The sequence below is a fragment of the Oncorhynchus clarkii genome, chromosome 13 (assembly GCF_045791955.1).
Source record: "Oncorhynchus clarkii lewisi isolate Uvic-CL-2024 chromosome 13, UVic_Ocla_1.0, whole genome shotgun sequence".
NCBI lineage: Eukaryota > Metazoa > Chordata > Actinopteri > Salmoniformes > Salmonidae > Oncorhynchus > Oncorhynchus clarkii.
The window spans coordinates 35,822,649-35,843,918 of NC_092159.1; the positions used below are offsets into that span (position 1 = coordinate 35,822,649).

General features: G+C 43.3%; 2 protein-coding genes across 8 annotated transcripts in view; one reads left to right on the forward strand and one right to left on the reverse strand.

The window, feature by feature from the left end:
* The window catches only part of LOC139364589 (coatomer subunit zeta-1-like), a 12,372-nt gene extending 7,284 nt beyond the window's left edge, over positions 1 to 5,088 (reverse strand). For 4 of the 7 annotated variants that reach the window (XR_011626483.1, XR_011626484.1, XM_071101458.1 and 1 more), the window contains exons 1-4: positions 4,980 to 5,088; positions 3,336 to 3,404; positions 3,101 to 3,185; positions 2,234 to 2,325 (exon numbers count right to left, since the gene is read on the reverse strand). Coding sequence is in view for 5 of the 7 variants with exons in the window: in XM_071101458.1 (XP_070957559.1) it covers positions 2,234 to 2,325; positions 3,101 to 3,185; positions 3,336 to 3,404; positions 4,980 to 5,039 (306 nt within the window). In the remaining 2 variants the exon portion in view is untranslated. Of the gene's footprint in view, positions 1 to 2,233; positions 2,329 to 3,100; positions 3,186 to 3,335; positions 3,405 to 4,979 lie in introns of all 7 variants that reach the window. The other 3 variants (XM_071101456.1, XM_071101454.1, XM_071101459.1) reach the window with 1 other exon arrangement.
* Positions 5,089 to 5,520: 432 nt separating this feature from the next.
* LOC139364588 (endoplasmic reticulum membrane sensor NFE2L1-like) lies at positions 5,521 to 18,731 on the forward strand. The gene is made up of 6 exons (XM_071101453.1): positions 5,521 to 5,831; positions 7,288 to 8,056; positions 12,422 to 12,589; positions 14,959 to 15,048; positions 15,148 to 15,303; positions 15,436 to 18,731. The coding sequence occupies exons 2-6, from the start codon at positions 7,532 to 7,534 to the stop codon at positions 16,774 to 16,776; spliced, it is 2,280 nt and encodes a 759-aa protein (XP_070957554.1). The 5' UTR covers positions 5,521 to 5,831; positions 7,288 to 7,531; the 3' UTR covers positions 16,777 to 18,731.
* The last annotated feature ends 2,539 nt before the right edge of the window (positions 18,732 to 21,270 follow it).

Here is a 21,270-nt window from a genome sequence, read left to right on the forward strand (position 1 = left end):
TGGAATCATGTAGTAACCCAAAATGTTATATTTGAGATTCTTAAAATAGCCCCCCTTTGCCTTGATGACAGCTTTGCACACTCTTGGCATTCTCTCAACCAGCTTCATGAGGTAGTCACCTGGAATGCATTTCAATTAACAGGTGTGCCTTCTTAAAAACTTAATTTGTGGAATTTATTTCCTTAAAGCCTTTGAGCCAATCAGTTGTGTTGTGACAAGGTAGGGGGGTATACAGAATATGGTATTTTACCAAATAGGACTAAGTCCATATTATGGCAAGAACAGCTCAAATAAGCAAAGAGAAACAGTCCATAATTACTTTAAAACATGAAGGTCAGTCAATAAGGACAATTTCAAGAACTTTGAAAGTTTCTTCAAGTGCAGTCGCAAAAACTATCAAGCGCTATGATGAAACAGGCTCTTATGAGGACCGCCACAGGAATGGAAGACCCAGAGTTACCTCTGCTGCATAGGATAAGTTCATCAGAGCTACCAGCCTCAGAAATTGCATCCCAAATAAATGCTTCACAGAATTCAAGTAACAGATACGTCTCAAAATCAACTGTTCAGAGGAGACTGTGTAAATCTGGCCTTCGTGGTAAAATTTCTGCAAAGAAACCACTACTAAAGGACACCAATAATAAGAAGAGACTTGCTTGGGCCAAGAATCACAAGCAATGGACATTAGAACAGTGGAAATATGTCCTTTGGTCTGGAGTACAAATTGGAGATTTTTGGTTCCAACCGCCCTTTCTTTGTGAGACGCGGTGTGGCTGAACAGATGACCTCAGCATGTGCATTTCCCACCGTAAAGCATGGAGGATGAGGTGTAATGGTGTGGGGGTGCTTTGCTGGTGACACTGTCTGTAATTTATTTAGAATTCAAGGTGCACATAACCAGCATGGCTACCACAGAATGCTGCAGCAATAAGCCATCCCAACTGGTTTGGTCTTAGTAGGACTATCATTTGTTTTTCAACGGGACAATGACCCCAAAACACCTCCAGGCTGTGTAAAGGCGATTTTACTAAGAAGGAGAGCGATGGAGTGCTGCATCAGATGACCTGGCCTCCACAATCCCCCGACCTCAACCAAATTGAGATGGTTTGGGATGAGGTGGACCGCAGAGTGTAGGAAAAGCAGCCAACAACTGCTTATAATATGTGGGGACTCCTTCAAGACTGTCGGAAAAGCATTCCAGGTGAAGCTGGTTGAGAGAATGGCAAGAGTGGGCAAAGCTGTCATCAAGGCAAAGGGTTGCTATTTGAAAAATATCAAATATATTTGGATTAGTTTAACACTTTTTTGGTTACTACACGATTTCATAGGTGTTGTTTCATAGTTTTGATGTCTTGACTATTAAATAGTCAAAATAAAGAAAAACCCTTGAATGAGTAGGTGTTCTAAAAACTTTTGACCGGTAGTGTATAGCTAGATGTAGAAAGCTCATGTTAACTTGCTAACGTTGCCCATGAAAGGAAGTTAGGCTAGCTAGCAATCATTTTAGCCAGGTAGTCTGGGACAACAAAAAATGAAAAGCGTGTACTGTATGACAGAGCGATGGACCATTTCGTCAACGTGAGAGAGGAGGATGGTATTGGCGTTTCACTACAAGTAGGGTGAGTCAACATGATTTCCTACTTGCACGAATGTGTATGCACACACACACACACAGAAATCAGAACCATGGACAGGCACATCACATTTAGCTTACGTTGACTGGATGAAATTGTTTTTGGTATCTTTTTAGTTGTCACTATACTAGACTAATCAGAGGAGATTTGATGATGATGAAATGTTGAAGTTGAAATGGTGCTGGACTAGTGAAAGCAGCGCTTTGTGGACTTCACGGGACAGAGGTTGCTCTCCGGTTGTGTGATAAAACAAAAAGGTGTGGTTGAATTTATTCTGCCACTGTGTCTTCTTATATCATGGTCACAAGGCATATTAATTAACAGGTTAAAGACGAAACAATGCAATTTTCACAACACATAGGCTGTAATTCGGGGGGGGGCTTGGCTTCCCCAGTGATTTCACCCATGCACCGCTACTACAAATTACATGTTGCTTTCTGAGATCCGAATTCTAAATTCATATGTGAGCGCTTAACTCAGACTGTGTGAATTATGCATTGATGCCAATGGAAGATTTGTGCAAAAAGGATCTGGGCCATAATGTATAGTCTTTGAAGCACCAGTCTAGCCTTGTACTCCCTCTGCATCACATTACCTACCTCATTCTCCTGTGCACTGCCCACCACGTAGAAGAATAGGTCGATGCTGCACTTATACACGATCGTCATCCCCTCCACGAAGGCAATCTCATCTGCTTGGGGGGGGGGGGGGGGGAAGGAAGAGAGAGAGAGATCAAGCCACCAAGTAAACATTAAAGCACATTCACACTTACCGAGAATACCCAAGTGAGAGGTTTTATGGTCGTCTTCCAATTTAAAATGTGAGTTTTGTCATATAAAATGCTCAACTCCTATGTGTGTGTGGGGAAGGAGGGATATAGAGATAGAGATTGGGCATCCTCCTTAGGGGCAGGTGGACCCGGAGTGTCGGATGACTGCTGTGAATTTCATTGGAACAAAAGAGTGCGAGAGCTGTCTGTCACTGAACTGGTTCCCTCCCCTTTTGTTCACTGTAACGTGAGCTTGGGAGGACTGAAGAACCCAGAGGAACCAATACCGTTTCTCGTGTTTAGATAAACTGACCCATGAGGGTTGAGCCGCAGGCTAATGCTATACAGCTAACACGGTCTCTTGTTTTTCTATGGTGGAGGACACACAAAAGGTGTGTGAACAACGGGTCCTAACTAAATCATTATTTACACAGTTGTCTACTAACGTGAAGCCAAAGAAGACTGGTACACATATGCATTGATTTACATTATGATCCTGTTGATACTGATTTCCCTGACGGTGCACATCTTCTCAACATCTTCTCAACTCTCTCGCCACATTGTTAGAATGTTTTTTATTTTATTTTTTATCTTACTGGTTCATTAAAACTATAACATGGAATAGACTATCAGGACTCAAGCTCAACCATCTACTCCAATAGTCTCCTGGGTAATTTTTTTATAGGGCAAAACTTACTGTCAGCTTTGTGTGTCTTGTTGAAAACGTTCTTTTCAAAGTTCTTCTGCTCCTTCATGGAGGGGTAGAGCTCTGTGTCGTAGTACTAAAAACACATCGGAAGTCAGACATTAGCCGCATTAGTTATGATGAATACACCTCATTTGGGGTAGATAGTTGGGGAAGTTCTCACAATGTCTTGACGCCACAACAATAGCCAACGTGGGCCGCCATGGGACAACTGTTATTAGCATACCTTTGATAGAAGTCTATTGCCATCGTTGTCCAGAATGAAGACCGCTTTCACGGTGTACAGCGAGGGTTCCTGAAAGACAGTGTGACCACACGTTGACTAGAATAAAAAGGACAATTTGCATTTCCCATAGGGACCCGAGGCGTTACTGAACACATTCCTAAACGGTTATTGATAGAGCACTGATGATGAAGATGACATTCTGGTGATGATAATAAAATCTAGTCGTGTTCTTCAACAACATGATGGATACGACAATGTCAGAAAGAGACGTGAGCGTAGATGTCGATGGTTCCCCAGATCCTTCAGTTCTTTTCCATCCCACGGTGGCTTGGTTGAACCCGGGCCAAAGTTCTGTTATGCACTGACTACCACAGACTCAGAGCCTAAGTGTATCACAGAACTTGGGCCAGGAACATCACATTCGGGACATTAGACCTCGAATTGAGATGAACTGGAGGAAAGTGCAAACCAGTCATCCAGATGTCTGTGTCAAATTAGAAACAGTCCACAGTGGAACTCATTCGTTGAAAAGTTCAATGAGGTGCAGGTGTCAGGTCAACAGTCCCAAGGTCATTTGTGCAACATTATCTTGTGAATTAAGCACAGTGAATATCAATATCAAGAGTGCATAACTTATGAAGTCCACATCCAGACACTGTACTGTGCAGCCATAATGACTGCCTACTAACAGAAAACACTGGGCAATACATCAGATAAAATTACATCAGTAAAAAAAAAGAATTGTACATATAGAGATATATCTATATATATATATATATAGAGAGAGAGAGAGATATTTTGAGGCCGAGGGTCAAGTACAGCAGGTTGGATAATCAACGAAAAGTAATTGCGGCCTTGTCCAGCGCTGCTTGTTTTATTATAAATTTAAATTACAGTAGAAAATACTAACACAAAAACAATTTATGCAACGATCATCTGTCTAGAGTTTAGTTCAAAAGTGGAAAATTATTCTATGCATATTTAGTTGAACAACCCACCTGTGGAATCAAGTTTTTGGTAAACGTAAAATGCTGCGAAACGCAGCTCCTCCGGTTGAAACCAAATATCGTAGACGTGGCACACAATATATCCAGTGTTCACCCTTCAATGCTTGGGCAGGCTGATGTCAGTTATAATAAAAGTATAACGGATAGCCGACAACTCATGTCATTCATTTAAGTGTAAATCATAAATTAGGTTATAATCTCAGATATGCGACATGGGGTAGCTTTTTAGACAGTATGCCCCTCTCTCTTTGCTAATTTGTCAACTGTTCGAGTTTGTACAACAGCAATTGCCCATTGACGAGGAAAAGTGCAACACATGTTGCTGCTGGTTGTGGAATCTCACTACACTACACTCAAATAGCGCATAGACTACATTCAGATTACAACGATAGTTGTGCAGAATACAGTACCTCCTAATGTCTGCTATCGTACCTGAAAATATTAGATCCAGCCAGTAAGAGACCTAAAAAAAATCACTTCTTAGGCTGGGCATGATGCAAAAATACTGAATACAACATTTTACGCAGCAAAGGGCTATAATGAATGCTATTCAAGCAACTGGCCTAATCATGCATTTGCAAGGTAATACTCGTTTAGAAAATATATAAAAAGCTCCATATCCCTACCGATTGCTTACCAAAGACGCGATCTCCATAGTGGTTCTCTGGTGTTGACGTGGACAGGTTTGAGCTGTCATTCTAGTAGACCTCACAAAATCCTCTGACTCATGGGTGGGCGGATCCTCCGCTGGCCTAGAGGAGGCTCCGCGAAACCAAGCCCCTCATTCGGCCATGTTGGCTCCCTCAAATCCGTGAATGATGTTAGGTCCTTGTTCTCTAGGAACCACAATGGCGTCAGTTTTTTACAGTGGTGTTTTTACGCGTTACTCCAAAATGAACACCGATAAGGTTTTGATGGCCAAGTAGTGAATTATGGGACATTATGCACATACATCCTATCAGTAGTATCTTTAATCTCATGTGTATAGAATATGTCAAAAATCAACTACTCTTGTTACAAGTGATAGCCTACTTTATTTAAAAAATATATGTGATTCAAACCATGTTGCGAGGCTCGTCTAGATTAGCCAGAGTGGATGTCTTTCTGTTCTAGTTCATTCTAGCACGGCAGATGGCAGCAATGCACATAGGGATGGACTGACAGCCAAACAGTAGGATATTCTACTTTGGAGCCTGCGTACGGTGTGGCTGTGTGTGTGTTCAATTGATTTGGCAGGGTTGATATAGATGGGCGGTATAGCCTATAGGGGGGTATGGTTTTTTGACGCCGCGTAGTTATAGAAAAGAGAAATGGTAGGCTTCACGTCATGTAGGGAGGGGACAGCGAGCTGCTCGGTGAACTGAGCAGGGTTTAAAATTCTCCACTCTCTGATTTAGAGTCAGAATACAAAATCTTCCAAAAGGATTGGGCTTGCTGCGTTTCCACTGATGTGCCCATTCGTTTTGACAACTCCTGTCTCCATAGTCCGGTAAGAGAGTCAAACCAGGAAACTAACATTACCTACACCTGTTTGTGTTATTTGACAGTTATGTAGGCCTAATATGGGTGTTGTTACTGTACGCAAATGTGTAAACAGGCTGTACACATTGTATACCTTAAATTGAGATGAAGTGGAGTTTACGGGACAGTTAAAAACAGTTCTACATTCAGTTGCTCGACCCATTTCTATTTGCCAATAAAAGTGGAACATTTCTGAATGGGGGTGGACAATTAATATCAACGGTTTTTAGATCCTTGACGTCCATACATAATTCCAGATATTTTCAAATGAACTTCTAATGATTTCGCGGGTTCCTTCAGTGCCCTTTGATGAAAAAGCCAACAGGTTAAATTCTCAACGTTCTCCCTGTCAGACAGGTTCAAATTCAGTAATTTAATCCATTTCTGGTTGAACGGGCTCCTCACATGACATGATGTTTCATGCAGGAACAACTGCAATAGACATGCCTATTGAAAACATTACGTAATACAATACAAACAGTAGCCTACAGTTACCGAAGTAATTGCGTTGTCAAGTTATTCATTGACCCATTGATTGGCAGAATATGCTTGTTATTTCCCGGGTAACAGTGTGATTACATAATGTGGTGTAACCTTCACCACTGTCTGTCTAGTACCCGCCCTGACGCTAACTACTGTACCAAACAACTTCTAGAACGAACAGAAGGAAGTAAGTGGAAGTGAAGTCACTGGTATTTGTTGGTAATAAGAACACTCCCCTGTTTGTTATCTTTAGGAATATTTTTTTTACATTCGCTTTGGGTCATACTCTTTAAGTATACAATAATCGTATATAGGGCACACTTAAGCCTTTTGGGGCCCCGAAGCAAGATTTGGTTGGGTGCCTCCCCCACCTCTTGACGGTGGAGAGACATTTATTTGTTTTTAAATTAATCTCCCGCAACTCTACACATTTTGCCATGGGCATAGAAAAAATCTGTTTTATAGCAAATTTCCTGCAATTCTACACATTTTGCCATGTGGTGGAGAGAAATGTCTGCAGTTTTAAAGAACATTCATGCAATTCTACACATTTTGTAACGACAGGCATATTAATATAATATCTGAGTGAGAATGACTAACAAAATCATTGGGGGCCCCATGGAGGTCAGGGCCCACGTGCTCAGTCAGTATTCGGCCATGATTACTACAAGTTTAGATAGTCTAGGAAGCTAACAACTAATCTAAAAAATATGTTATTTTTGGGTTACGGGACCCCTAGCGGTCGTAGGCCCTAAGCGACCCTGATCTTATAGCATGGTGTTGAATTCAGCAGCCTTTTCCTCTGCTGTTTCATCAATTACGTTGGATTCACTACTTTTTATTTTATGAATGGTCTTTTCAATGTGATATTCTTTTGAAATAACTAACCAATTAATTGTATTATCTAACTTTATTCTTTCATGTTGTGTTTGTCCGTATAGGATTTAATGATATTTGGAAGAGTGAAGAGGACACTTTTTTTTATCTCACCATAGTGTCCATTTTGGTGTATCCAAAATAGCTTTATTTTGCCTCTTTATTACATTGACTTGAAGCTATAGATAACCCATCAACAGACAATAAGTCTTCTGAGGCTTGCACTTGGCATTTTGCCACCCACCACGTCTCCATTCCCTTTCCCTCGTGTCTTGCACTCGCCCTGTAAAACTCTGAAGACAAGACATAATGTGCCTGAAGAAATATTTCACAGAGGGCTTGATCCAAGTCGCCATCCTGCTCAGCCTGGTTGGCGTCAGATTAGATGTGGGCCCTTACTTGCCCGCCTCGCACGAGATGATCCTGGGCCCCACCTCTACCCTCACCCAGACCCAGTTCCACAACCAGCTGGACGGCCAGGACCTCCACCCCAAGAGTGTAGACCTGGACGGCTTCTTCACAGCCCGGAGGCTTCTGGGCTGGGTCCGCTCCCTGGACCGCCTCCGAGTGCCCAGCTCGGAGCTAGAAACCTGGCTGGTGCGGCGCGAACCTGATGCCCTGGTGGTGGGGGCTCCTGGCCAGCCAGCCACCCTGGAGGGAGGTGCAGGTGGGTTGGAGGTTCATGCGGGTGACCAGGTGGGGTCGGTCATGAGGTCAAGCGTGGTGGCGGGGTCGGATTACGGGCCAATCGGAGAGGACAATCTGAACACCATGGTGGCCCTTCTAAGAAGAAGCCTTGAGGAGGAGGATAAGGATGAGGATCTCTATGAAGAGGTAAACTATGGTGAACTCTTCTACACTCTATGTCAGTAATACCAGTGGCAGCATAGAGTGGTGTTCAAGATAATTGGCTGTGTCAGAGCTTATTCCATGTTCAAATACAATGCAGTGCCTTAAACAAATGAATGCACAATAATGAACTACATTACTGCAAATCAGTCCAAGACTCTGCCACTGGAGAAGTGGGTTCAAATAGGCAACAATCAAACTGTTGATTTACAGTAGGCAAGTGATACACCGGTCATATATCATTAGGGATCAAGGGCAGGATTTACCGGAGGCTGAGATCACTATAAAAGGAGGCTTAACTGGGAGAGAAGAACACCCTTGTATGAAAACAGCCTTTCAGTAAACACAGTGGGGATTCCCACCCTCCTCGGATTCAAGCAAGCGAAAGCTTCCTGGTTGTATTTGCTGTATCATGCTGTTCATTTCAAACCTGCATAACTAAGAGATTGCGATGCACACAAGGCAAGATATTTACTATTTATAACTCCCTTAATTTACAGTATCTAAGATTGCAAGTCAAGAATGAAGTGTAGGTTACTTTTCAGAATAAGTGACTGATAACTAATCCTCAAGGCTTGCAGACTGTGCGATTTTAGCCGTCTTACGCCACAATTTTGCCGTCTCAGACAAGATGTCCACGTCTGAAATTAGATCCCCTACATACTGGTCTTGACGAGAAGGGGGGGGGGGGGGGGGGGGGGTGTTGGGGGAGGTTCCCTTCTGCACTATTATAATCGAATCTTATAATAATCGATTATAACTATGTAATAATTGTAAAAGACTGAATCCGACGTACAGGGTGGGGAGGCCTTAAAATGAAACATTTTTCCTGTTATAACGTTTGTTTTATTATAGTAAAAGGGTTCCCGGGGATTGTATATTTGGCATGGTGTCTGGTGGGCTGACCTCTTCAGATTTCAATAGCAGAAGTATCATGACCAATATGACGAGGCAAACCACTTAGGTCATTAGTAGTCAATATTTACTCTCTGAGGACTTGCTGAACTTGAAAACACAACATAAATCACATTAAAAGACGAAAAATTATCAACAGTCTTGTTTTATCCAGTCTATTTTTTGTTAAGTGTGGATATCCAACTGTTTTGCAACAGTTACATTTGAGTAATGGTAAGAAATTACAATTAACCCATGTCACAACCCCGTCATTATGTTTTAGCATGTGCTCACTTTTGTTCGAGCCTGTGTTTTGGCACCCGAAACACTCATTGAGCAACAGTGTTGGGCATTGAATGACAGAATCACGGGGAGTTAGTGCAGCAGCATGCCAAAAGCTTGGCTGGACATCCCCTTGTTTTTCCAACAGCTGAGGGAGAGCTGCTTGTTGATATGTTCCACTGTGAGGGGCGCGCTGGCTGGGCCCAGGCGACTCTGTGTCAGGGGGAAAGTAGGCCAGAGAGGGGTGTGTGACTGGAAATGTGTCCCACTTTAGCCACTGGCTGTTCAGTCTTGCCCCATACATACAGCTTTCCATACCCATCGAAGCCCAGCAGATGTGGTGTATGGATAAACTGTCAAAGTACACACATTCCGTGTAGGATAATTGTATTTGTACACCAATCATATTTAGAAGTGAAATCACAATAATCCTTGATTTTACTGAGGAAATAAATATATCTGAAGATACCTGAAATATTACAGTTAAAACATGTATTTATTTATTTACTCTTCACAGAGACAGCTTTTACACAGGGGACAGCAGGGGACAGCTTTTACACAGGGGACAGCTTTTACACAGGGGACAGCAGGGGACAGCTTTTACACAGGGGACAGCATTTACACAGGGGACAGCTTTTAAACAGGGGACAGCTTTTAAACAGGGGACAGCATTTACACAGGGGACAGCTTTTACACAGGGGACAGCTTTTACTGCTAAAACCTAGACCTTGAAGGGAAATTCCAAAATCACTTTCATTTAGCACTGAGGTACAATATTAGACACTTTGGGAGTGTAGGGAGTTTTCAGTCACTTTAGGGTGTAAATATATATCTGCTTGGCAACATGCCCGAGTACGCACCCTACACCGGACTTGTTTTGGACTGGGGAAAGTATGGGGGTTGTTTTGTTTTAGTCCTCTGCGTGTCATTGCCATCTCCTGGCTTCTGGTCTTTTGGGTTATTTGACTGTGTACCCAGTCTCAACCACGATGACTGCAGACATCCACAGACACCGGACGGAGGCTTTAGTTTTAGCCTCCCAAATCAGAAGCCACTCTCAGGGCAGTGAAAGTGGTTCAGACTGGACGTGTAGCCCTGTTGGCTATTTCTGGACAGGAGGGCATGCTTTTTGGCATTGCTAACTGGTACTCAGTTTAAAATGTACATGCCTCATGTTTTCCCACCAACCCCCCCCCCCCCCCATGGATAGTCCTGTTGACAAATATTTTGTAACATAGTTAAAAATATATATTCTTGAGGCTCTTCCTACCATAGATGGTTATGCTTTCTGGGTCATCCAAGATTCCAGTAAGGGATATTGAACTGAGCATCTGAGACCAAGTTAGGTGCTGCAATCGTGATGCAACGATTCAGACATACTGATACTCTTAGTTCCTTCCAAGGATCCAAGTGTCCCTGATAACGATCTTCACCCAGACAAACTCATCAGTGAGGCAGCAACCACACCGAGAGAGCTGGGCTGTATTTTTTAACCCCAGCAGGTTCATATTGTGGCAGCAATGTGTGGTACTGTCTGGGTCTGGGGCATGTCACCACATCTCCCCCTCTTATAGGTGTTGCTATTTTTACAGGGCTAGGCTGGACATGTCTAGCGTGCCAGACATCACCAGTCCTACAGTATTAAGTGAGAGGAGAAAAGTCAACAAAGCTTCCTCTGGGATAGTGCTCTGTGAACCCTTTGCCCTCTCCCCTCGCTCTGTACATTCGTACAGAGAGGGGCCAAGGACCTCTCCTAAGGCCATGTGCGATAATTTGTCTTAACTTCCCAGACTTTTTCTATTACAACTAATCTCTGCTCTATTACCTTGACTTGCTCAATGAAACACAAATGCTGCCTAGTTCATTTGTCTGAGCATCTCAGGGCAGTAATATTGTGACGTGTCAATATTGTGGAAGGTGGCAAACTGACAACATTAGTATGGACTCGCCGGCTCTGCTGTAAACCACAGATGTTTGTCTTGGAAACTTGGGACTCGGAGCTCAGAGAGCTTTGTAGTTATGCTACAATCAGAACATTGCCCCCGTGACCACTGCTTGTTTGTTTTGTAACACGAGGTGGCATCATTCTAGCACACAGTTAAACCTTTGATTTCGCAACGCTTGTTTACCAACTTAGGCTAGTAGTATATTACCTCTTCAGAGAGGCACATGTATATGTATAGCCCTATACCACATAGCCCCATGGACCCCATCCACTGCCCAAATCTGTCCAGAGCTGCTGCCTTTGGCCTCACACCCCCCTTACCTAACATTTCTCATGTTGTGCTTTATGCTTGAGGAAAACATGCTGTCCAATCCCTTCCAGTCACATTCAGGTACACATTGACCCAAACCCATAAGAGTGATGCCAGAGTAGCAGGACCACGGGCCTCAGGGAATGGTCAGAGGCAGGGATTGGAACCGGTTCAGGGAACAGAACAGAAAGCCAGAGGAAAACATTTTGAGGAAGGGAAACAGAACCTGGAACCAAAGTGATCTCTATTCTTCCAGAACAGAACCGTTATTTTCTAACCTTGAGAACCGGTTATAAATGTTATTTTCTGTTACCAAAATATTCCTAATGTGTAGTGTATAATTTCGTTTCCAACCCCTGGTCAGACATCAAACATGTTGTCAAATACGGTTCAAGGGGTCACAATATCAGAATGTTCCAAACAGTCAAAGTGTCAAAGCCAAGGAGAGGCCAAAGACGGTTAGTTAGTCAGTTTCAACCAGGTCGCTGTACTGTAAGGTAGAATCGGGGCATCACCCCGAACTCCAGTAGTCCCTTTTCAGTGGAGGGCGAGAGGATCAGCTACAAATTTAGAACTGGTTTAGGGACATGACTGGAGCAGTTGGTATCACTAAGCTCCAACTTAAGGAAAAGGTTAAGTCTATTCATAGGCATCTCACTGTTTGTATGCAATGTCTACTAATGTATGGGCCTTCATGGAAAAAATAAACAATAGTAGATAAAACGCAAAGTGGCTCCGATCCCCTCTTTTTGTCCCCGGCATGTGTCCCATCTAAAAATGGTACAGCGATAATTTTAATCAAACATACAAGGGTACATAGGGCATTGTGTGGATGATTGAATGTCATAGTTATGCTTAATATGGAGGTGCAGATAACATTGCTACGCCTAACATTTCAATTATTATTGTGTGTTCACAGGATACAGATACACTTTGGCAGGATCAGTCTGATCGTGGACGCCATCAGTGGCCTGAGGGGGGAGAGGAGGAGCTGCTGGTGGGGGACACCTGGAGAGAAATCTGGAGGGATGGTGGACCCTCTTACGACCGTGCGAATAGAGAACTTGCACAGGATTTATCTGATCAGGTGGGACTCAGTCCTGAGGCTTACAGTGGCAAGAAAAAGTATGTGAACCCTTTGGTATTACCTGGATTTCTGCATAAATTGGTCATCAAATTTGATCTGATCACAACAATAGACAAACAGTGTATTTAAACGAATAACACACAAATTATTATATTTTTCTTGTCTATATTGAATACATCATTTAAACATTCACAGGTTGGAAAAAGTATGTGAACCCCTAGGCTAATGACTTCTCCAAAAGCTAATTGGAGTCAGGAGTCAGCTAACCTAGTCCAATCAATGAGACGAGATTGGAGAGGTTGGTTAGAGCTGCCTTTCCCTATAAAAAAACTTTTAAAAATTGAGTTTGCTATTCACAAGAAGCATTGCCTGATGTGAACCATGACTCGAACAAAAGAGATCTCAGAAGACCTAAGATTAAGAATTGTTGACCTGCATAAAGCTGGAAAGGGTTACAAAAAGTATCTCTAAAAGCCTTGATGTTCATCAGTCCATGGTAAGACAAATTGTCTATAGATGGAGAAAGTTCAGCACTGTTGCTACTCTCCCTAGGAGTGGCCATCCTGCAAAGATGACAGCAAGAGCACAGCACAGAATGCTCAATGAGGTTAAGAAGAATCCTATCGTCAGCTAAAGACTTACAGAAATCTCTGGAACATGCTAACATCCCTGTTGACAAGTATACGATACGTAAAACACTAAACCAGAATGTTGTTCATGGGAGGACACCACGGAAGAAGCCACTGCTGTCCAAAAAAAACATTGCTGCACGTCTGAAGTTTGCAAAAGTCCACCTGGATGTTCCACAGCGATACTGGCAAAATATTCTGTGGACAGATGAAACTGCAGTTGAGTTGTTTTGAAGGAACACACAACACTATGTGTGGAGAAAAAAAGGCACAGTACACCAACATCAAAACCTCATCCCAACTGTAAAGTATGGTGGAGGGAGCATCATGGTTAGGGGCTGCTTTGCTGCCTCAGGGCCTGGACAGCTTGCTATCATCGACGGAAAAATGAATTCCCAAGTTCATCAAGATATTTTGCAGGAGAATGTTAGGCTATTTGTCCACCAATTGAAGCTCAGAAGTTTGGTGATGCAACAGGACAACGCCCCAAAACACATAAGTAAATCAAATACAGAATGGCTTCAACAGAAGAAAATACGCCTTCTGGAGTGGCCCAGTCAGAGTTCTGACCTCAACCCGATTGAGATGCTGTGGCATGACCTCAAGAGAGCAGGTCACACCAGACATCCCAAGAATATTGCTGAACTGAAACAGTTTTGTAAAGAGGAATGGTCCAAAATTCCTCCTGACCGTTGTGCAGGTCTGATCCGCAACTACAGAAAACATTTGGTTGAGGTTATTGCTGCCAAAGGAGGGTCAACCAGTTAAATCCAAAAGTTCACATACTTTTTTCCACCCTGCACTGTTAATGTTTCCACAGTGTGTTAAATAAAGACATGAAAACCTATAATTGTGTTGTTGTTATTAGTTTAAGCAGACTGTGTTTGTCTATTGTTGTGACCTAGATGAAGATCAGATCAAATTTTTTGACCAATTTATGCAGAAAGGTATTTCCAAAGGGTTCACAAACTTTGTCTTGCCACTATAAATGTCCATATGCCATATATACCTGTACACTTGGACATCCTGGTTCAATTATGTTATAAACGCACATGCTGAAATGTTAAGACATGGCAAGACTGGCATTCAAGATGGAATAGGAGCCGCTTTCCCCAAACACTGGAAACTTTCTGCCTCAGCTCACAGACCGATTGAGAGGCCCTGACAGGTGCACTTTGGGAAAGCGTAACACTCCGGTTGCTTGAAACAAAATATGGGTTTTCTATCCTGGCTGTGCGTCATGAAGCAGGATAGGGTGTTTGGGGTAAATGAGGTGGAGATAGGAAACAGTCTTCCCAAGTGTGTAAAATAAGAACATAACCCAGAAACCTTCCCTTTTATAGGGCAGTTTCTAACCCCAATCTCTTGCACTCCTACGGGTTAGAAGAGACCTGAAACCCTTCCTAATCCGCTATACCTAAATATGGGAACCGGGGCAGCCACATATCATTACAAAGGCATTTGCATGCCTCAGTGGTGTATAGCTGGAGCATGAGATTACTGTGTTCCTCCTTAGGTCAAGCAGAGTGAAATGAAATTGACATTCGATACCACACTACAAAATGATTCAGATAAAGCCACACTGTTCTGTTTAGTTTACCCTCTTGCCATAACATGTTCTATAAAAGCCTAAATCATCTCCACCATCTATGTCAGTTCAGCCCGGAAGAAAAGGAACCATTGTCACCATCCAGAACATCCAGGTAGCCCTCTGCTCACTCCCATTCTCTTCTCCATCAGTTTGCCAGCTTAGAAGCTCAGTCCTCAATGTCCTTCCAGGAATGTCTACGGCTCTTGGAAGACACCTTCCCCTTTGGAGAGGAGACGGAGGTACAGTACAGTTGTTTTATTTGATGGTACTAGGGCAAGAGATGACCATTGATAGGTTTGTTGACCATTGGATGACCATTGGGATGTTTCTGTTTTTAGCCGTCAGACCCAGTTGGCGTAGATCTGAGGGAAGCCAGCGGAGAGGACCCAACCCCTGTCCGAGAGCTTCTTCTGTCCCCCCTGTCGTCCCACGGGGATCCCTCACTGGACTTGGAGCAGCAGTGGCATGATATTCTTGCCATCATGGAGCCAGAAGTAAGTCCTAAGTGGTTTCTGATTTTATCCCCCTCATAATTTATTTAAAATGTTGAAAAGTGTATAAACTCTGAAATACCCTGGCCCTGAAAGTAAGAAAATCTAATCTAACTTCTTGTACTATTTTGGAAGGATATGGACCTTGGCACAGATGTAATGCAATCTGGATCTATTCAGAGTTCCAGCTTGATGGACCCCGTTCACCAGGATGTCAGCCTTCAGCAGGCAATCCTGCCCAGAAGCAGCCAGGATAGTTACCCCTTCAACTCCAGCTTCGGGGGCAGTGTTCCCCTGGAGGCCCCACTCCAGCTAGCCCTGCTCAGTCCGTCCTCCAGCGTACCTGACTTTGACCTTAACTTGACCTTTGGCCCATCTGACCTGACAGATAGCGCCCTTTCTTTGGAACTCAATGGCACAGTTGGCAACCCCATGCCTTCCATTCAGTCAAGTCTCTTTCTGGAGGAACCAGTCCTGCCTAGTCCACTCGGCTCCCTCTTGGATGATGCCTTGCTGGATGAGCTTAGCTTCCAGGACCTGGCTCTGGAGGAAGGCTTCAACCCAACACAGGCCTCCCAACTTGAGGAGGAGCTAGACTCTGACTCTGGACTTTCTCTGACCTTCAGCCACAGCCCTGCATCCCCTAGCGGCTCAGAGGCATCCTATTCCTTTTCTTCGTCCTCTACATCGTCTGACTCTTCTGTGTTTTCTGAAGAAGGGGCTGTGGGCTACAGCTCTGACATGGAGGTTATTGTGGAGCGAGAGGAGGGTGCTGTGGGAGGCTACTCCCCAGAAGTCAGCAAGATGTACAGCACAAGCTACCAGAAGCCTGGGCGTTTCAACAACCTCCCTTGGCTGGAACAAGTGGGCCACGACCATACCTACAACCAGCCTAGGGCCACCTCTCCCAGGCAGGGAAAATCCCTCAAGCTTCCAAAGTCGCGTTACAGCAAACCCTATAAGCATGACATTTCCGATAAGCTTTGGGGCCGTGATGAGCGCCGGGCTCGCACCATGAAGATCCCCTTCTCCAACGATCTCATTGTCAACCTGCCCGTGGAGGAGTTCAACGAACTTCTGACCAAGCATCGCCTCAGTGAGGCCCAGCTCAAACTGATCCGAGACATTCGCAGGCGGGGCAAAAACAAGATGGCCGCCCAGAACTGCCGCCGGCGCAAGCTTGATGTCCTGTTTGGGCTCGAAGAGGGGGTAGAAGGATTATGCCGCCACAAGGCCCACCAGTTGAAGGAAAAGGCAGAGAACCTTCGCTCCGTCCGGGAAATGAAGCAGCGGCTCAGGGGTCTTTACCAGGAGGTTTTTTCCCGTCTGCGGGATGAGCAAGGAAGACCCTTGCCTGCCACTGACTACAGCCTCCAATTTGGCAATGATGGACAGGTCCTGCTTGCTACACGGAACAGTTCAGCCAGTGAGCAAAACTGCAAGCCCCACAAGAAACAGAAGGATGGAAAAAAGTGAAAAAATTATTTGGGTGTGTAGTTTGGAGTCGATTGACAAGGGGATGGCTGTAAAGTTTCAAGAATTTCTCACAATAAGAGGGACCTGAAAAGGCAAGATGCAAGAGGGTGCTCTTCCTAAATCGGTTTAGTCTGCACTGATACATTTATTTTCTGGAAAGGACATGTAGCACAAATATGATCATGCAAGAATCTTGTGATGGTCATGGAAAAACAAAGGGAAAACATGTCTCAGGAGCAGAATAACTGTTGGGAGGACCCTGTCAGCTTTCCAAAGAAATACAGCACATAAAACACTAAAAGGTGACAAGAAGGAAGGGCTAGCCTAAGGCCTTCAGCCAAAAGACAAGACCGGGCCCTTAGACCAATGCGGGCACATTGCTGTTCCGGTTTTCCAGTGCCTATATGTTGAGAGGTTGGGCCTAGGTTCCTTGAAGTCATCACTCACATGGCAGTTTATTAGGTATACATCTAGTACCGGCTCAGACCCCCCTTTGCCTCCAGAACAACACAAACTCTTCTGGGCATGGATTCTACAAGATGTCGGAAACTTTTGTTGCTCAATTGGTATCAAGGGGACCTAACGTGTGCCATGAAAAACATTCCCCACACCAGTACACCACCTTCACCAGGCTGTACCAGGCAGGATGGGTCCATGGACTCATGCTACTTATGCCAAGATCTGACTCTGACATGAGCATGACACAACAGGAACTGGGATTCAGCAGACAGTGGTGGTGATTGTGATAACATGCCCACTGGAGTCACTTGTTTTTAGGTAATAGGAGTGGAACCCGGTATTGCGTCTGCTGAAAAAGCCCATCCGTGACAAGGATCAACGAGTTGTGCGTTCCGAGATGCCGTTCTGCACACCACTGTTGTACTACGGCGTGATTTGTCTGTTTGTGGCCCAACTGTTAGCTTGCACGATTCTTGCAATTCTCCTTTGACCTCTCTCATGAACAAGCTGTTTTTGCCCACAGGACTGGATGTTTTTTATTTATTTGTCGCACCCTTCTCGGTAAACCCTAGACACCGTTGTGTGTGAAAAGCTCAGGAGGGTGGACGTTTGAGATACTGGATCCGGCGAGCCTAGCACCGACGGTCATACCGCGCTCAAAGTCACTTAGGGCACTCATTGCCCATTCTAATGTTCAATCAAACAGTAACTGAATGCCTTGATGCCCATCTACCTGCTTTATATAGCAAGCTTCGGCCACAAGACTCACTGTCTGTAGGAGTGATCCATTTTAATGAACAGGGTTGTGTACGTAAAAAAATTGACCGGTGAGTGTATACCCAATTAAAAAGGGTAAGACAGGGGAGCCTGGTTGAGAACAAAAGGGAACCAAAAAGGTTTGCTCCTGTCTAAAGCCTACCGAACACAAGTTGCCATTAACTAGTAGTGAAGGAGTTGGATAGTGCCTTTAGTAAAGCCTTAGTTACCCACACAGCTATCTGTGGTTCTCAGGGGATGTGACTGCATGATATGGTACAATGATATTCAGGAAATAGACTAGTTTAAAAGTACCTGGAAATAGTATCTACTCAGGCCCAGGGCCAACAATATTGTGTTAATGATATGGTTGTGGACTTTTATTTGTAGCAAGTTGAAATTGGAATACAACAATTAAAGCTGCATAAAATATCACAGCATTTTCGTAAACGTTAAAAAAAAGTTTGAAATGTATTAAATGCCACTACAAGTACTGTGATTGTGTCCTCACACTACTGTTTAAAAGCTTTGTCAAGCACTTTCCAAGTGTCCAATATCAGCAAAAGAAAAGTATTGAACAAAAACACTGATTTGGAGGTGCTTTATTGTATTATTGGTTTCAAAAGAACACGATTTTGTTTTAGGAGGGTGTTCTCACCCCATTTCTGTTTCATACTTTTGAATACTTGCTGGCAACCAAGGGATGTTACTTTTGGGTGGATAAAACATTTTCAACCTTACATCTCTTTTTGATCCCTTATTCCTTGACGATTTAGTGATATTACAAAGAATTCTAATACGTAGTAAAAAAATTACAAGTTAACTTGCTTCCACAAATTATATGAAACACCATTGTTAACAAAAAAAAGATTTATTTTCCAAAAACGTTTAAACAAGTGAAAGTAACCAATGCAAAATGGTGACTGATTGGAAAGCAAGAAACATGCAACAAGAGATGTATCTTCAGTAGACACAAGAAAGAGCTAGAGACAAAATAACAAAAAGCTTACATATGAGCCACTTGACTAGGATGGATATATACAGTGCCTTGCGAAAGTATTCGGCCCCCTTGAACTTTGCGACCTTTTGCCACATTTCAGGCTTCAAACATAAAGATATAAAACTGTATTTTTTTGTGAAGAATCAACAACAAGTGGGACACAATCATGAAGTGGAACGACATTTATTGGATATTTCAAACTTTTTTAACAAATCAAAAACTGAAAAATTGGGCGTGCAAAATTATTCAGCCCCTTTACTTTCAGTGCAGCAAACTCTCTCCAGAAGTTCAGTGAGGATCTCTGAATGATCCAATGTTGACCTAAATGACTAATGATGATAAATACAATCCACCTGTGTGTAATCAAGTCTCCGTATAAATGCACCTGCACTGTGATAGTCTCAGAGGTCCGTTACAAGCGCAGAGAGCATCATGAAGAACAAGGAACACACCAGGCAGGTCCGAGATACTGTTGTGAAGAAGTTTAAAGCCGGATTTGGATACAAAAAGATTTCCCAAGCATTAAACATCCCAAGGAGCACTGTGCAAGCGATAATATTGAAATGGAAGGAGTATCAGACCACTGCAAATCTACCAAGACCTGGCCTTCCCTCTAAACTTTCAGCTCATACAAGGAGAAGACTGATCAGAGATGCAGCCAAGAGGCCCATGATCACTCTGGATGAACTGCAGAGATCTACAGCTGAGGTGGGAGACTCTGTCCATAGGACAACAATCAGTCGTATATTGCACAAATCTGGCCTTTATGGAAGAGTGGCAAGAAGAAAGCCATTTCTTAAAGATATCCATAAAAAGTGTCGTTTAAAGTTTGCCACAAGCCACCTGGGAGACACACCAAACATGTGGAAGAAGATGCTCTGGTCAGATGAAACCAAAATTGAACTTTTTGGCAACAATGCAAAACATTATGTTTGGCGTAAAAGCAACACAGCTGAACACACCATCCCCACTGTCAAACATGGTGGTGGCAGCATCATGGTTTGGGCCTGCTTTTCTTCAGCAGGGACAGGGAAGATGGTTAAAATTGATGGGAAGATGGATGGAGCCAAATACAGGACCATTCTGGAAGAAAACCTGATGGAGTCTGCAAAAGACCTGAGACTGGGACGGAGATTTGTCTTCCAACAAAACATAAAGCAAAATCTACAATGGAATGGTTCAAAAATAAACATATCCAGGTGTTAGAATGGCCAAGTCAAAGTCCAGACCTGAATCCAATCGAGAATCTGTGGAAAGAACTGAAAACTGCTGTTCACAAATGCTCTCCATCCAACCTCACTGAGCTCGAGCTGTTTTGCAAGGAGGAATGGGAAAAAAATTCAGTCTCTCGATGTGCAAAACTGATAGAGACATACCCCAAGCGACTTACAGCTGTAATCGCAGCAAAAGGTGGCGCTACAAAGTATTAACTTAAGGGGGCTGAATAATTTTGCACGCCCAATTTTTCAGTTTTTGATTTGTTAAAAAAGTTTGAAATATCCAATAAATGTCGTTCCACTTCATGATTGTGTCCCACTTGTTGTGGATTCTTCACAAAAAAATACAGTTTTATATCTTTATGTTTGAAGCCTGAAATGTGGCAAAAGGTCGCAAAGTTCAAGGGGGTCGAATACTTTCGCAAGGCACTGTATATGTATACACACATACACACATATATATATATATATAGAAATCTTCCGGTCTGGTATATTAGAAAAGATATGCAGCCTTCTTAGACGTGTCATGTTAAAATGAGCAGTAAAATACCAATGAAAAACCAATCCAAGGCAACAGGCTCTATACCAGGGCTGTAAAACCCCTGGTAACGGTGGTTGTCTTCAGTACCTAAACATTTAAATGTTAGTCACCATTAAATCGGTTAAATCGATTAACAATTTTTCATACAAGCTATTGTTAGCCGTGATGAATCAATTCAATTCATTACTTTAACAATGTAGGATTTAAAGATGCCAGAAGAGGGATATTCCGACGCAATAGAGCAGTGAACAATTCTTCAATTAATTGAGAGGTAGCAAAGCCCCACAAACCAAACTTGAATATAACCCAACCCACCTCTGTGAGGGTGTCAGATCTTTAATTGGCAGCTCATTTTAATATAACAGATCCAGACACGCCGAGAATTAACATCAGCGCTCAAAGGTAAAGTCTGAAAGTAGAATTAGCTTGGAGAGGTTGTCTTCATCTGGGTCTTGCGATTTCAGTTTGTCAGTTGTGTTAGATGAATAAATTGCTAGATTGATCTATATTCCATGGCTGCC

Bases quoted from the DNA above. Each gene is read 5' to 3' on its own strand.
- LOC139364588 (XM_071101453.1), top strand. From the start codon at position 7,532: ATGTGCCTGAAGAAATATTTCACAGAGGGCTTGATCCAAGTCGCCATC. The intron at 12,590-14,958 runs GTGGGACTCAGT...CTTCTCCATCAG, and splicing joins CACAGGATTTATCTGATCAG to TTTGCCAGCTTAGAAGCTCA. The intron at 15,304-15,435 runs GTAAGTCCTAAG...CTATTTTGGAAG, and splicing joins TTGCCATCATGGAGCCAGAA to GATATGGACCTTGGCACAGA.